Source organism: Alosa pseudoharengus, unplaced genomic scaffold (assembly GCF_046254945.1).
Source record: "Alosa pseudoharengus isolate Yale_2024_CS ecotype anadromous, Long Island Sound unplaced genomic scaffold, YU_APseudo_1.1 YU_APseudo_1.1_scf_7, whole genome shotgun sequence".
Classification (NCBI taxonomy): domain Eukaryota; kingdom Metazoa; phylum Chordata; class Actinopteri; order Clupeiformes; family Clupeidae; genus Alosa; species Alosa pseudoharengus.
This window is the reverse complement of record NW_027468859.1, coordinates 29,506,679-29,522,382: the sequence shown is the minus strand read 5'-3', so window position 1 is coordinate 29,522,382 and position 15,704 is coordinate 29,506,679. Positions and strand designations below refer to the sequence as shown.

The window sequence follows — 15,704 nt, the reverse complement described above, 5'->3', positions numbered from 1 at the left end:
CTAACGTTTAAGCTAACGTTACTGTTGATGGAAATATACCCCGTTTTCTAGCCTCTCGGGGTACCGGCTATCAGTATTACACGTCTAACGTTTAAGCTAACGTTACTGTTGATGGAAATACCCCGTTTTCTAGCCTCTCGGGGTACCGGCTATCAGTATTACACGTCCCATGCAAAACGTTTGACAATGGTTATCCGTCGTTTTTTTGTTAATAAACTCCATAAATAACCATTAATTTGTCATTAATGTTGTTTCCTATGGAGTTGTCCGAGCTGATGTCCGAGTCCCGCTGAGGCTGAACTGTCATTGGCTCATCAGCGTTCTAAGGGTGGCGCTTAGCGACAGGTCAATTGGTGGGACAGTTGGAATGGCTGAACTGTTAAAAAGTTGAGTCGTTTATATGGTAAAATTGTTTAACAGAGAATTATTGTAGTGAGGACTTTTATTTTGAAACAGTTTTGGGCAGAGGAAACAGTTGAACAGGATATGTAGTCTTAAGAGAGCCAGATTGTATGCTTAAAGCCTGAGACTGGTAGTTGCTGCAGGTGGCCTGGCCACCTGGCATACTGTAGGATTCTAATTGCTTAATGGCCGTATTGTGATGTCAAAATCGCACATGTCAATGGGGCAATGTTTAATAGTTTTTAATTCATAGTTTAAAAAGTATAAAAGTTACAAAGATGAGAAATAGCAGCTATGTCCTTTAGAAGACCTACGTTATACCTACGTTACGTTACGTTACAACTTGAATGAAGTTTCTACGTTAAACGGTTTAAACTATACAGTATATAAAAAACCAAAAGTGGTCAGCAGAAGAAGAAGCAGAAGAAGCCTAGGAAGAACAGTATGTGCATTTTCATGCACTGTATTGACTGAGTGTGTGACAATCATTAGTTAAATGTATGCCATGAACACCATGTTCAGTGGAGTTCATTCCAGGACAAGTTTGGTTAGTAAGTGTCACCAGCTCTCAAATTTGATGAGCTTTATCATTAAGCCTTTTTATATTATGTGTATATTTTAGTGTCAAGGCATTTAGTGGCAGGAGTGAATTATTGCCAGCATTGTAAGCTGGATTGTTAATGGGTAAATTATATCATGGAAACATCCATTATTAATTAATATGCATCATGGAAGATTTCTCGATAGGTGAAGTATACAAAAGTGTACAACCAGATGAGGGCTGAGCTACACCACCTTTTCTAGCAATACACTCATTACAGTGCATGAAAATGCAGTTGTCATTACATGTGTTAGGCCTAGTGTGCCATTCTGTACTTAATTGCAAGGGTGAAATACCATTCTGTCACAGCAATACTGTATGACGACTAACTTGCTATATTGATATGCCTAATTATATTTATTGCATTGACTTAAAACTTAACTCTAATAGCAAAAACAAAAACACTTCATATGTGTTCTGTATTTTCTACATAGAGAATTTAGTAGACTTTATGGAGCAAAACTATTTTGATGTGCCAATTTTCATGTCACAAAACTCTCCAGAACAGACCAAGAGCCAAGTCAATATGGTATACCTGGTATACCAGTCAAGTCAAAAAACACATCCAGTAAGCCTACCAGTGTGAATCAGCCATTTTCTCTCACCTTTCTGAATGTGCAATAATCAATTTAGAGCCCACAATCTGTAGGTTGGAATTTTCTTTAGACTCACCGGACACCGGACATGTGTCAGGTTTACGCAACAGGTCTTTGTATTTCGCTACGGGGTAGTTTTGGCAGTCTGTGTAATTTTGTTTGACCTGAGGCGATTATAAAGATGGGGTGTTGGAGAATGAGTGGTACAGTACAATGTTGCAATTCACGCAGGCACCTGCTGTTCTGCTTGAAGGGGAAGCTGTGTCGGTTCCCAAGCGCTTCTCTTCTCACCATCGCGGTCGATAAATTAGTACTAGAAAGGAAGCCACATGAGACACGCGTTTGCTTTCTCATGCCCCGTTTATAAAACTCGAGCACTACCTAGCGATAACTACCTAGCGATAAGTTATTAGGTCAACAGAGTTGTGGCGGACGCTAAGGTAACGCCTTTGGTAGGCTACAAAGTCGAATGTCGCTTCTTAATGCTTTTTGTTCACATGAATGCTTTGTGTGTTTGTGTGTGTGCGTGTGCGTGTGCGTGCGTGTGTGTGTGTGGCAGACCCTTTTTATGTCCAGCAGTAGGTTATTTTATTGTGAACATTGTAGCCTACTACGTGAATGTATCACTTTGCTATTGTTGTTTAGTTTGAACTCAGTTAATTGCCACTTGTTTTAAAGGGATATGTTTGACTGCATAATTTTGCTATATTTGTGCCAGGTGAGTTCACAACTCAAATGTCTTCCCTTGTCCTGTTTCTATTTTGTTAAGGGACACTAATAGACGCATTCACATTCTATAGCGTGTGTACACTTACTATGACTGTCACATAATCTGTATTGTCATTAACTATGAAGACAGGGTCATTATTGCATGTGATTAATTGTAAAAGTCACCTTTAGCAATAGGTTGTTAATTAATTTAGTTAAGTTTATAGCAACGCAATTACATATATATAAACAGATAAGCTGTCTATGGATGTACTGTGTAGGCTTACAGTTTGCAAAATTATCATAGCCTATACCCTTCTTCCATTTAAACCTATTCTTCAGAGTCAGCAAATTGGTTGATTCATTTTCAGTAGGCCCTGAATGTAGGAATACCGCAGCTTGAAACAAGGCTGTGCATGCAGTGTACTTTTGCATGCATTAGCCCACTGCAGACACCGCAGGGTTAAAGCCTATCTGCCTATGCAACTAGCTGAAATGGTCGTGCGAGTTTGTGTGCGTGGGTGCGGGGGGCTAGGGGGCTGGATGGGGGATGGGAGCATTCTAATACAGCCCTTACTGGAAGTTGTCTGTGGTATGCTGACCCGTTGAAACTCTTCATGAGAACGTGGTCACCTTTAATTAAGTGTCTGCGGTATTCCCCACAACGTGTCAGCATAACCTGTCCCCCTGTATGTACGAGACGAGTATGTGTGTGTATGTTTTCATATGTGATTGCTGTGTGTGTGTGTGTGTGTGTATGTGTGTGTGCGTGTGTGTGTGTGTGTGTGTGTGTGTGTGTGTGTGTGTGTGCATATGAGTGTTTGTGTGTTTTGTGTGTGTGTGTGTGTGTGAGAGAGAGAGAGAGAGAGAGAGAGAGAAATCAAGGGAGAAGAGTATTACAGTTGTTAGAGAGATAAGATCAGTTCTTCCTGGAAGTTTTCACATAGATTATTAGTCCGGTTGCCCTCCTACTGAGGCATTTGCCCTCCTACTGAGGCAAAGCACAGTCATTCAAGCTCATTTTAGCCTGGGGTTCCCCATCATAGTGACTGTAAGCTGTGCATGCTTGCTGTGTGGAGTGGTGGGTGCTCAGGAATGGGTAAGACAATATCTGCCAAAGGTGCACCATGTCATCCCTCATTCTTATCTCAGTATGACCACTGCTCTCTCTCTCTCTCTCTCTTTCTCTCTCTCTCTCTCTTTCTGTGTGTGTGTGTGTGTGTGTGTGCGTGCCATAGGTACGGGTAAAAAGACTCATGTCACCACCACCAACTGTTTCTCTGTATGACCACACATTGTCCGCAACAGTTTGAGAAACTGTGACTTCAGGTAAAAAGAGTCATCACCATTATAAGTAAATCTGCTTCGCAGGAAGCCAACAGTGACATGCATTTCCTCTCCCAGGACCCCTATAAAACTGTCACACTCGTCTCAGCTGTTACAGCTGCAGACAAGCAGTTCTAGACGAGAGGCGTCACGTCGGACACTGAGGTAAGTCTCTGGCGCATGTCGGAAGTCACTTCTAAGGGTTTTCGGTTCCCAGAAATGCTTTGGTGTGGCGGCGGCTGTACCTGATGTTCCTTCGTACATCAGTCCAATAGCTTTGTTTTGTTTGTGTTTGCATTGTAGCCTTATGCAAATGTCTCCTTTTGCTGTTTAGATTCATATTATCACTTGTTTTATGAGGCGATATGGTGTTATTGGTCCCTTTATGTTATCAAACATATCTCATAGGCCTACTGGCTTTGTATAGCTGACAGCAATGCCGTTGGCATGTTATCAGAATCTGAAGAAAACTACTTTGCGTTTTGTGAAGACCCGTTACAGATCAGTTGAATGTAGTAGTCTAATAGGCTGTCAAAGTCAAGTTCACACTCATATATTTTCAATGTACAGTAGCAGCACTCACATTCTGTGTAGGCTACTTACTATCTGGACTTTCACATTCTGACTGTCACAAGTCATTAACTGCTGTGTAGACAGGGTCATTGATAAGTTCTATGCTACAATGTCACCTTTAGTAATAACCTAATACTACCAATGGACTTACATAAATAAACACGATAAAATAATAGCTCTCTAGTACAGACACAGTTTGTGACATTACCTACATAAAAGTAAACTGTAAACAGTTGGTATTTGGACATAGTGATGAGTAAATCTGCTGCCCAAGTACCAGTTATCACCATTGATATTTTGATAATAATGTCCCATTATCCTTACAACAGATCATGGTACAGTTGATTCAATTTAATGCATTCCCTGGCATTTAGCCTATATTTGATTTAAGAAGTACTTTCCAAACTCAAACATATCAGAACACATCTATGAAGACATCTATACATCTATGCATAAAGTTGCTGTAGTGAAGTTCATTCTAAGATATATGTTTTCTATGTTTCTATCAAGATTAAAAGGCTTTAAATTTTGCATGAGCATGTGCATGCGAGTTTTGTGCAGAGTGCATTGATATAGTGAAGCAAACCTTGCATCTACCATCTTCTCTGCACTGCACATAGTGGTTCAGTGTTGTGTAAATGCAACACTGTGTCTGTGTGCATGTATGTGTGTGTCTGTGTGCATGTTTGAGAGAGTGAAAGAGAGAGAGAGAGAAAGAGAGAGACAAAGCGAGGGAGACGAGTATATTTGGGTATATGTGGTTACTGTATGGTGTAGTACCTTTTTTGCAAATATGACTCAGACAAAATATGAATACACAATAGGTACAGCATTATGAAAAAGTCATGACACAGCTATTAAAGCAGCTTAATTTCCTTCAATGTGCCTCTATTGTAGCAACCTCTTTCCAGAGCGGTCCTGTGGAGCTAGTTTGCCTGCGAACAACAATGCTCGAAAAAGACTCATGAAAATTTCACACAGGCATACTTCAGACTCTTGGGGCACATGAGGAAGTCTTTACTCAGACATGGGCATCTCCAGTCAACCATGTACCGAGTGGCATGCATTTTCACATGCACATCAAATGTCTTTCTTTGGCCAAAGCATTAAATGTTTTAGGTTTGTTCTAAATAGTATGCAACCTGGTGCCATTTCTGAACTCAATTTCTCAGCAAGATAACTTAGACTGAGTGACAGATGGCTCACAGGGCTTGAAGAACACTGATATGTAACTCTGTCAGGGTAGCTGTGCATGCCCATTAGAGCGAGTAACTTCTCATTATTTGGGGACAGGAAGGCATATCATCCCTGTTCAGCCACATCCTCTGTCCTATTCATCCTGTTCGTGACATGACAAACCACAGTCACACAACAACAATGTCCCAATCAGTGTCCTTAGGCCATGGTCAATAGATGCACAGTCACTATAGTTGGACTGATTGAATTTGGCACTAATAGGCTTTTACGGGTTGCTTTTGCTCCTGGCTTGGCGGGATAATGCCACTGGTCCTTTATCTCCCAGCACAAGGACCAACTGAATTATGACTGCCCCCACCTTTCAGTCTCCCAGTGTTAGAGGAACAGATAGAAAAAACTAGAAACACTAGAAAAAGCAAAGACATCAATAATTTAGGGCTTGGCATTTACTGTGTGTGTGTGTGTGTGTGTGTGTGTGTGTGTGTGTGTGTGTGTGTGTGTGTGTGTGTCGGTGTGTGTGTGTCGGTGTGTTTGCATGTTCATGTGGGGTTGACTGTGTGTGTTTGACTATGTGAATCTGTGTGTGTGTGTGTGTGTGTGTGTGTGTGTGTGTGTGTGTATGTGCTGATGCACTATGCCCCACAGCCTGTGGTTTCTTTGTAGTCAAGGCTGCGGTTTGATTGAATAAGACATCGGATTTCTTTTGTCAAAGGATTTCTTTTTGCGATTATCCCCTACCTCCCATATACAAATCAATTTACTGCAGACTGATGAAAACCATTTGGAGACAGAATGTGTCAGAAAGTCTTTGTTCTTTGTTTTTTAGGATCTTTAAGGCAAACACATCTCTTTGGATTGCCAGCTCATCAGGAGAAGAGAGGAGTACAGCTCTACCTTAACAGACAGCAAGACAAGTGGATTATTCAGTGATTCTGCTGAACCACGGTTCATTGGTTAGAGCACCACATGGTCCGATGGGTCGGAACACCGTGATCAAGATATTCAGGACATTTTTTCCTCTTCTGTGACGTGCTCTTAACATCACCGGGAAGTCACGTCGCAGGACACGGTTTTGATAAAACACACACGCACATGTAAGATGCAACTCATCTTTTGATCGAGGCTAGAATCTTTTATAGAGATCAGTTAGACATCTTATCTTTGACCTCTCTGTTTTAGTAAGAGAGCTTTTGATACAAAGACCCTTTCGAAAGGACTACAAAAAGAAAGAAAGGCCATCTCAGCGGTGTATGCGTCTGTACCTGTGGATATGCTCTAGAGACTTAGATTCGGATAAAAAGTGAAAATCCCTTAAGTGTTCCAGCATCATGGATCTCAGTCTACTCCAAGCTGTGGAGAGAGAGAAAGTTCTGGAAGTTCTCCAGCGAGATAAAGTCTTGCGCTGTCTGGATGAGGATAGAATAAGGTATGTCACCTGGAAATTATCTCTGTCCTGATGTCTGTGGAGAGACAATAAGCTTTGTTTTTGTCAGAACCATACTGTAAAAGTAAAAAATATTTATTCTACCAGGTCTAACTAATAACTCAATGTGTTATAGATTAATTGGTTAATTGGTGGCATGGAAGCTGCAGTCTGATATAACTGTAAATAGAAGTATCTATCAAGTATCAGTATCAGTCTTCTGATCTTTTGCCTTATTAGTCTTTACATGTCCTCAACGAAATGTGTGTTCCTCTTTTAGTTTGCAAACCTCAGTACTCTTGGTCAATTGACTGAGATGTGTTTGAACTTGTGTTTCCCTTCTCGTCAGGCGACTGAGGCTGGAGCTTCAGGAGTTGCGGCGGCGTGGGGCCAAGAGTTTCTCCCGGCAGTACAGCGAGCGGACGTGCGCACGCTGCCAGAGACCCCTCGGAAAGCTCTGGAATTGTGGCGCTGTGTGTCGAGGCTGCAGCCACCGCATCTGCAGCAAGTGCCGGGTCTGCATGAGCCCCCACGAGTGGAAGTGTACTGTCTGCCATGCCCACAGGTATGACCAAGGGCTGTTTATTTCAGTTTGACCGAGACCACTGATTACTACCAATTAGGGTGCTAATACTACTACTGATTACTACCAACTAGGGTGCTAAATAAGGGATTCTTGTAAAGCTTCCGTTGCAACAAATAGCTTCCACTATAATAAATGGAACTGTTTACACCATACAGTACATGACAGCGGCATACAGTATACGTTCAAAAAAAGACTAATAGACTATTTTTATGCTACCCGAACAGAGTGCTTCAGTTGTGGACCCAGTGTGGCCTCCCTGTTATGATTAGATTGACTGATTTAGTTGGACTAATCACAATCTCATTCTTAGCAACAACAGGGTTCGGCACACGGCTCTTTGCAGTGTGACCCGTAAAACCGAACCAACAGAATGACAGTGTCCAGCAAACCCATGTCTTTTTTCTCCCACAGGCAAGTTAAGATCAAATCTGGTGAATGGTTCATGGAGGAGCGAGCAAGGAAGTTTCCCAGAGAAGCAGGTAGGCATGCATGCTAGTTTAGATAGATAGATAAATAGATAGATACTTTATTGATCCCCAAGGGGAAATTCAAGGTCTCATAGCATACAGTACAGTCACACAACATGCACTTACAGCAGAAAAAGTAATATACATATAAAAAAAAACTCCACTGTACAATAGAGACAGTAGAAGATTTTTGCGTAGAAGAGTTTGGCGTAGTCGGTAGGGTCCATGCTACGCTGACCTTTTCTATTCAACTGAGTTGTTACAGTACACCAGGATAGTGCAATGTTTCTTACTCAGTTGAGAAGAAACACCACAATCTCAGACTCAATCACACACTAAACAGACTGGAAATGTTTGGTTCCCTAAAGTTGGGCTGAGTCACATTTGACTTGTGGTTTCCATTTACAGCATGCTTTTCTTCATAGAAATTTAGCTAGAGGTGAGAGTAAGTCATTTCTGTACCTTTCTGGGAGGGATGCAAAGGAACAGATGACTATAACACACATGAGACTGCAGTCTTCAGTAGATAAAGGCCTACTTTTGCCCTCATCTCTCTCACTCATCACTTGTAATGTGAATATGTGTAAGACTAAAAACTCAGTCATGGCTTGGTGTTATTTTATGAGGAAAAAACATTTTCCTGAATAATGTATAATTTCCTCTGCTTTGCTGAGACATACCCCAGAAGAATAGCACAGGAATATTTGATCAAACCGTGTGACATTTTTGCTGAACTGCAGCCCTCATTCCTTTTCATTTCTGACTGGCCCTTCACAGACAAACGTGAGAGCATCGGAGAAATACTACTTAGATCCTACCAAAGGCTAAGGTATTCAGACACTGACAAAGAATATCAAATATTTCCTTTAAAATATGTGTTTTCTTTTTAAATTATTTTTATTGGTAACTGATGCTGAAACATTTTGCCTTTGTTTCAGTAATATTTCAATTGTCCCACCCACCCCTCCACCGTGCGTGTCCTCACCACCGTTTAGCAGATTACCGGTAAACTGAATCGCCTAATGCAAACCATCAATGCAATGCAGTCAAGGACTAAAACACATAAACGTATTTATTACTGTTATTATTATGTTACTATTTCAGGACTGGACAAACTCTAAAGGAAGCCCAAAACCATTCACGAAATCCATGGAAAATCTGATGATGTCTTTCACAACCCACATCAAAAGTAAGCACCTACTGTACGTCAGTGGCATTAGAGGCTTTCTTCAATACTGACTGAAACAGGTTTCTCTTTATCTAGCAAATGTGTCTTTGAAGTGAATAACCAAATGTAACTGTTTAACTGAAATTAAGTTCATGACATTTTGTTGCACAAAATCAGCTGCACAAAAAAGAGGAACAACAATATAATTTCTCAAAGCTATAGTGGCTAACCAATGCATATAGTCAGTCATAGACACACATTTATTAAGTTTGTGAAAATTGGAATTGACCAAAGTGTTATGCACTATAAAAGAGATGACCCAAATGTAGACTTTATGGACTAGAGATTGTGTGGGTGTAAACCGAACTGAAAGAGGAAGCCAGAGATTGTATCACAACAACCATATTGATAGTTTAACAAGATAACACTGAGTTACAAAGATGGGGCCTTGCTGTTTTTCAACTTGAACTCAAGTCACACATTCACTGGTTTTCTAGTATCTCTGTGTCTTTGAGTTGCAGTTATACTGTATAGTGAATTGGTGTCTAGTGTTAGTCGGTTTATTGTTTGTCTTAATTATGACATGCTTACACCTCAATGCAGAAATCTCCAAGTCTCAAGAAGATGTTAGGGCAGAGCCAGCCCTGCTTACTGTGGAATACGACCAAAGACACAACACAGACCGGAAAAGCCAATCAGATACTGCCATCAATAAATCTGCCAGTGTAAGAGCCAATCACAAAAGGCCATGTGATACTAAATCGATATATATATATAAATATACATCTACAAGGCTACTACTAAACACCATGAATACTAAATCCACTGTTCACCACTGAAAACACAGTGGGAGAAAAAGTATTACACTGAATTACATAAAATAAAAATGTTTGTCTGTTTGTTTGTTTGTTGTGGTGTTTGTTTTCTTGTCCCTGCAGCTTACCAAAGTAGCGAGCCTGTCCAACCTTTTTAACAGGAGTAAGGAGCAGGAGAAGAGAAGGTCATCCTCACCTCTCTGTACTGATGAGGATTCATCACAGAGTTCAGGCTACTCTGGAGAGAAGAGGGTATGTGTGTGCGTGTGTGCGTGTGTGTGTGTGTGTGTGCATGTGTGTGTGCCTGTGTGTGCATGTGTACATGATTTGTATGAGCGTTGCTGTGCATGTGTTTGTGTGTGTGTATTTCTGTTGGTGCAGAATGCGTGTGTGTGCAAGTCCAACTATGTTTGGCTCTGCATATGTTCAGATGCTAATCAGTAATAATGCTCACTGCTTGCATGAATCTTCAAGTGTTATTTATGCATCCACTGGGTGGGGTGCAATGTGGTTTTAAGGTATCACATCACACACTAAGGGATGAAGTCAAGGACAGCACACTAACAGAGAGCAGCATCAACGGAAAACACTTTATCAGTAAATCATCCTGTTTCATGGCTTGCAAAATACGTCTGTGTTGCTCTGCTGTTTCTGATTAATAGATTAAAATGTGTGTGTGTGTGTGTGTGTGTGTGTGTGTGTGTGTGTGTGTGTGTGTGCGTGTTTGTGTGTGTGTCTGTGTGTGTGTGTGTGTGTGTGTGTGTGTGTGTGTGTGTGTGTGTGTGTGTGTGTGTGTGTGTGTGTGTGTGTGTGTGTGTGCATGTTACGGCCTGGTTGTTGTGCTGCGACAGAGGAAGACAGGAGAACAAGTGAAAATCTAAATTCTAAATTTGTTTATAGGAAGCTTTTTATGTTGAATATGAAACTTTGGCCCACTGCAGGCTTCTAAATATCGCTTGTGGGTGTGTGTGTGTGTGTGTGTGTGTGTGTGTGTGTGTGTGTGTGTATGTATGTATGTGTGTGTCTGTGTTTTTGATTTAATGTGTTTTCTAGGTTGAAGCAGTTATCACATACGTGTATTGACTTCATCATTGTTGTTGTTGTTGTTGTTGTTGTTGACAGGGCAGCATCAGTAGCACCGGTACAGACTGCGGCCTGGTCGAGAGCTCCAGCGTGACGGGGGAGTTGGAGCTGGCTCTGGCCTACAGCTTTAGCTCCTCCTGCCTGGAGGTGGTCGTGGGAGCCTGTCGGAACCTCACCCATGGAGACGCCAAGAAGAGAAAATGCCACCCGTCAGTACAGATAACACCTCATTTACATTTCTCTGGAACTGAAGGAAACGGCTGCTGTAACCTGATTATGACTTCCTCAGTGATGATTGTGACATCTTGATGTCTAAATAGACTAGTATAGGGAAACTAAACTAAGCTGTGTCATGAATGACGTTATGTCAGTAGGGCCATGATCATATCGTATTCATTGATCATATCATATTCGGTAACATTTTACTTGACAGTATCGACATGAGAGTGACATGACACTGTCATGAACACATGACACTGTCATGACACATGAGCCCTAACCATAACCCTGATCCTAAACCTAACCCTAACTCTAACCCTAACCCTAATCCTAATCCTAATTTGTTATGACAAAAACCGAATGTCACTTAATAACAGAAGCGTTATGTCATAAACATTTATGACTTGTTTATGACACGTTCATGACAGTGTCATGTCACTCTTATGTCAATACTGTCAAGTAAAGTGTAACCTTATATTATTTCATGGTGTATTTAAAGAAAGAGCAGATAGAGAAGAGAGTTCCCTAGAGGTTTACTACTTTTGCCATAACTTTATATTTAGGAGCCATTCGAAAACAAAAATTTAAATTAAAATGTTGTTAAATATAACTAGTAGCTATTTTTCTTTAGCATCCTCAAAAACAGTCACACAGTAGTCCATTAACAAATTTGAGTTGTTATTTCCCAGGTAGATCTGTTGACTGAGCTTCTGCTGTGTCAACTCAAAAATGACTGTTTACATTATGAAAACAATGATGATATGAGTGACTATGATGATGATGATGATAAGAATGCTCTCTTGCTTCTTTATGCTTATGTGTGCATGTGTCTTACTCCTCTCAGCTATGTGAAGGTCTACCTGCTGCCCGACAAATCACAGAGCACTAAGATGAAGACAGCAGTCATGAAGAACACAACAGAGCCCGTCTTCCAGGAGACCTTACAGGTGAGAGTACTGACCGGCTCGTCAATTTAATGATGTGATTGTGCTGGATCGGACCGCTGGTACCTGAGAAAGACAAGCTAAGGGGGCAAGGAGGGGTGTATATCACAATAGACCTCTGAAGTTTGCCTACAAAAATGATCCAAAGCTGCCATCCTTGACAATATAAGGAGATCCAGGTGTTAATTGAAGCTAATTACTCATGGCAAGATGCATTCAAGTTAGCTCTGGGGTAGCAAAACTCAAAGTTTGCAGTCTTAATGTACTGACTATCATACTACCCAGTCGAAGGCAGAGGACAAAAGTTGTGGCCCACTGGTTAGCACTCTGGACTTGTAACCGGAGGGTTGCCGGTTCAAGCCCTGACCAGTGGGCTGCGGCTGAAGTGCCCTTGAGCAAGGCACCTAACCCCTCACTGCTCCCCGAGCGCCGCTGTTGTAGCAGGCAGCTCACTGCGTCGGGATTAGTGTGTGCTTCACCTCACTGTGTGTTCACTGTGTGCTGAGTGTGTTTCACCAATTCACGGATTGGGATAAATGCAGAGACCAAATTTCCCTCACGGGATCAAAAGAGTATAGACCCTTTCAAGAGAGTTCCATTATCAGCATCATAGCTGGCCCCACAAGGCTTCTGTTTTAACATTCCATATGTTATCTTAATGCAGAGGAAGTAGATTGGGAACCAAATAGAACGTTCAAGCATTGTTTTTTTTTTTATTGTTGAAAGGGTCTATAAACTTACTACTTATACTCTCCTGTCCGCTCCACAGTGTTCCATCGCACGGGAGCTGCTGACCACGCGCACGCTGCAGGCCTCGGTGTGGCACGCGGAGACCCTCAGACGGAAGGTCCTCCTGGGAGAGGTTCTCATTCCCCTGGACAGGTGGAGTTTTGAAGACCCCAGCACGCAAGGGCTCATGTGGTACCCTCTCTGTCCCAAGGTACAGCCTTTAACACAGCTGAATAGTGTTAATCCAGAGGCTGCTTCAAAAAGCTAAATTAACTACAGTGCCAAGGCAATTAAATGACTTGGGAGTCAAACAACTGTAGTAGTAAATAAATCAAATAATGGGCTTAATCAACAAACTTTCAGTAAACAAGTTAATGTTATTTGTTGCGAATCTCAGGCTCTCTAGATCTGAAACTTTGATAGAGAATGAAACAGACCCCATTTCTGGACTAACTGGTGTTTTTCATGTCTTTAGACTGAACGGCCAGTAGGGGTCGATATGGAACAAGTTATTGGGGAGCTGATTCTAAGAATCAAGTTCTCATCTCTCACCCAGATCTGCAAGATGAACAGCACTGGTGAGGAAACACACACACACACACACACACACACACACACACACACACACACACACACACACACACACCACTGAAACTAGCACAAAAGTCATCTGCTACTCTATCAAACCACTAGGACCACCACTACTTTGCAGTCAAAATACCCACACCCCAAATATATATCTCATCAAAGAGTGTGAACATCTGGGGTGAATCTCTCAGAAGATCAAAAGATATAAAATGTTTAAATTGATAGATTCTTTTGAAAGAATTACATAAAGACCAGTGGTGTGTTTTAAACACAAGTGTTAAAACCTGGCTATTGCATCAGATATCCTCACACCAGTGAAAGAGCAGTGAAATTTAACTTTTTAACTGAGCCCTGACAAATTATGTCATTTCCTGTGTCTGTTTGCAGGCATTGGCCCCTTTGAAGTTGGGCAGCTCACTGTTCTCATCATCGGTGTTCAGAACCTATCCAGTTCAAAACCCTCGTCCTCGTTTATCAAGGGGTGAGTGACAACCCTGGATTGTTTGTTTGTTTGTATGTGTGGGTGTGTATGTGTGGTCACACACAGTATTAAGTGCACACATATCCACTCGGTATAGTGAACACTTCTACCATTACATTGCACCTTATCACCAAACAGACTCAACAACAGCGAATATGTATGGTCTGTGTGTGTGTGTGTGTGTAAAGGTGGCACCTACGCCACCATATGCCTCTACATATGGAGGCGTAGGTGCCACCTTTACCGCTAATGTGCATAATGGACTGGGATATTGGCTGCTGTTGTACACCTTCCTTTCTTCAGGATTATGCCATGATATATGCTTATCTTCTAATCCAAATAAAGAAGTTAAATGTGTGTGTGTGTGTGTGTGTGTGTGTAGGTGTCTGGCCCTGCCAGGGCAGCGGGAGCTGGTGCAGAGGACCCCGGTGGTGAAGCGAGGCCCTAGCCTGGAGTGGGCGCACCAGCTGCTCTTCAGCAGGGTCACGGCCCACGAGCTGCACGACGCCTCGCTGGTGCTGGGCCTCTGGGAGCACGCGCCCTTTGGCGTCACCGACCGGCTACTGGGGACGGCCACACTACATGCCGGGGAAGGTGAGCACTGTTTGAGCTGGTTGAATGACGGTGCTCTCATAGTGCACTAGCCATTGGACAGTGTGGACACATATTTGGAAAGAGGAAGGGCAGAGACTTTCTAATGAGGAGACACAGCACTCAAAAAATCCTCCATAGAAATTCATGGGGTTAGTTTGTAACGCCAATATGGCCGTTGTCTACACATATCCCACCCCTTCCGCGGCAAAACGTTGACAATACATTGAGCCAATCATGTGCTGTGTTGTGAATACATTGAGCCAATCATGTGGTGTTGTGAGGACATTGTGCCAATCATGTGCCGCTGGAGCAAGGTTGGTGCCGTGAAGCCTTGCGCACGCGTATTTCTGCTGAAATAGATGCCCGATAAGTGCCCAAAAAGCGTTGCAATATGGCCGCCAAGTAGTGGAAAGGAGGAAGAGAGTATGGAGAGAGAGAGAGATGGGTGGTAAGAAAGTTAGGGTGAGAGGGAGAGAGAGAAGAGGTGAACATAGAGTGAGTGAGAATGAGAGTGAGGGAGTATCTGTGAGAATAAAATGATCGGTCTCACAGACCTGGTTTTGTCCTCTCCAGAAACAATGATGTCATTAACCGGTCGTTTCTCTCCCTCTCTCTTTCTTTCACTCCCTCAACATCTGAAGGGTTGTCCTGGCAACCTTTACAACAGACACCAAATGTGTGGCACAGCGTCAGCCTACCCCTGCGCGCCAATGTAAACAACAGGAAACCATGACAACCTACAGTAGCAAGGAAACAAGAGAAATGAGAGTCAGACGTTTCTCTCTGTCGCTCTTGTGCACAAAGTATTATCTAATGGATACCCCCCCCCCCCAATGCACACACACATTCTACACATTATTTATAAATCAACATTTTTACATTCACATTATATATAAGTCATGAATATACTGTGCAAAGGATGCTACAGAATTGGATATGAAAATGAATTGAACAAAGTTGATTTGATGTTTGTCTTTGCCAGGAATACACAAACCAAGTGTTCAATTTATCAGCACATGTATAAAAGACACCATTTGCATGCGTCAGCCTGTTTAGTCATTTTGGTTATGTATTTTTATTTATTTCTTAACTTATGGACTTGTTTTTATATGTAACAATTAAATATACAAATAAATTCAGATTTGTTTTTTTTTTAAACAAAGGCCTTTGAGAATTGAGTATTGACACAAAGTGACACAAAACA

At 41.9% G+C, this 15,704-nt stretch overlaps 1 protein-coding gene across 1 annotated transcript; it reads left to right on the top strand.

Moving 5' to 3' along the window:
* The first annotated feature begins 3,707 nt into the window (after positions 1–3,707).
* sytl3 (synaptotagmin-like 3) lies at positions 3,708–15,635 on the top strand. The gene is made up of 16 exons (XM_076273057.1): positions 3,708–3,798; positions 6,230–6,829; positions 7,176–7,391; positions 7,824–7,891; positions 8,657–8,708; positions 8,818–8,884; positions 8,984–9,068; positions 9,651–9,772; positions 9,986–10,114; positions 10,985–11,154; positions 12,009–12,111; positions 12,878–13,048; positions 13,313–13,415; positions 13,813–13,906; positions 14,289–14,500; positions 15,142–15,635. The coding sequence occupies exons 2-16, from the start codon at positions 6,732–6,734 to the stop codon at positions 15,231–15,233; spliced, it is 1,782 nt and encodes a 593-aa protein (XP_076129172.1). The 5' UTR covers positions 3,708–3,798; positions 6,230–6,731; the 3' UTR covers positions 15,234–15,635.
* The last annotated feature ends 69 nt before the right edge of the window (positions 15,636–15,704 follow it).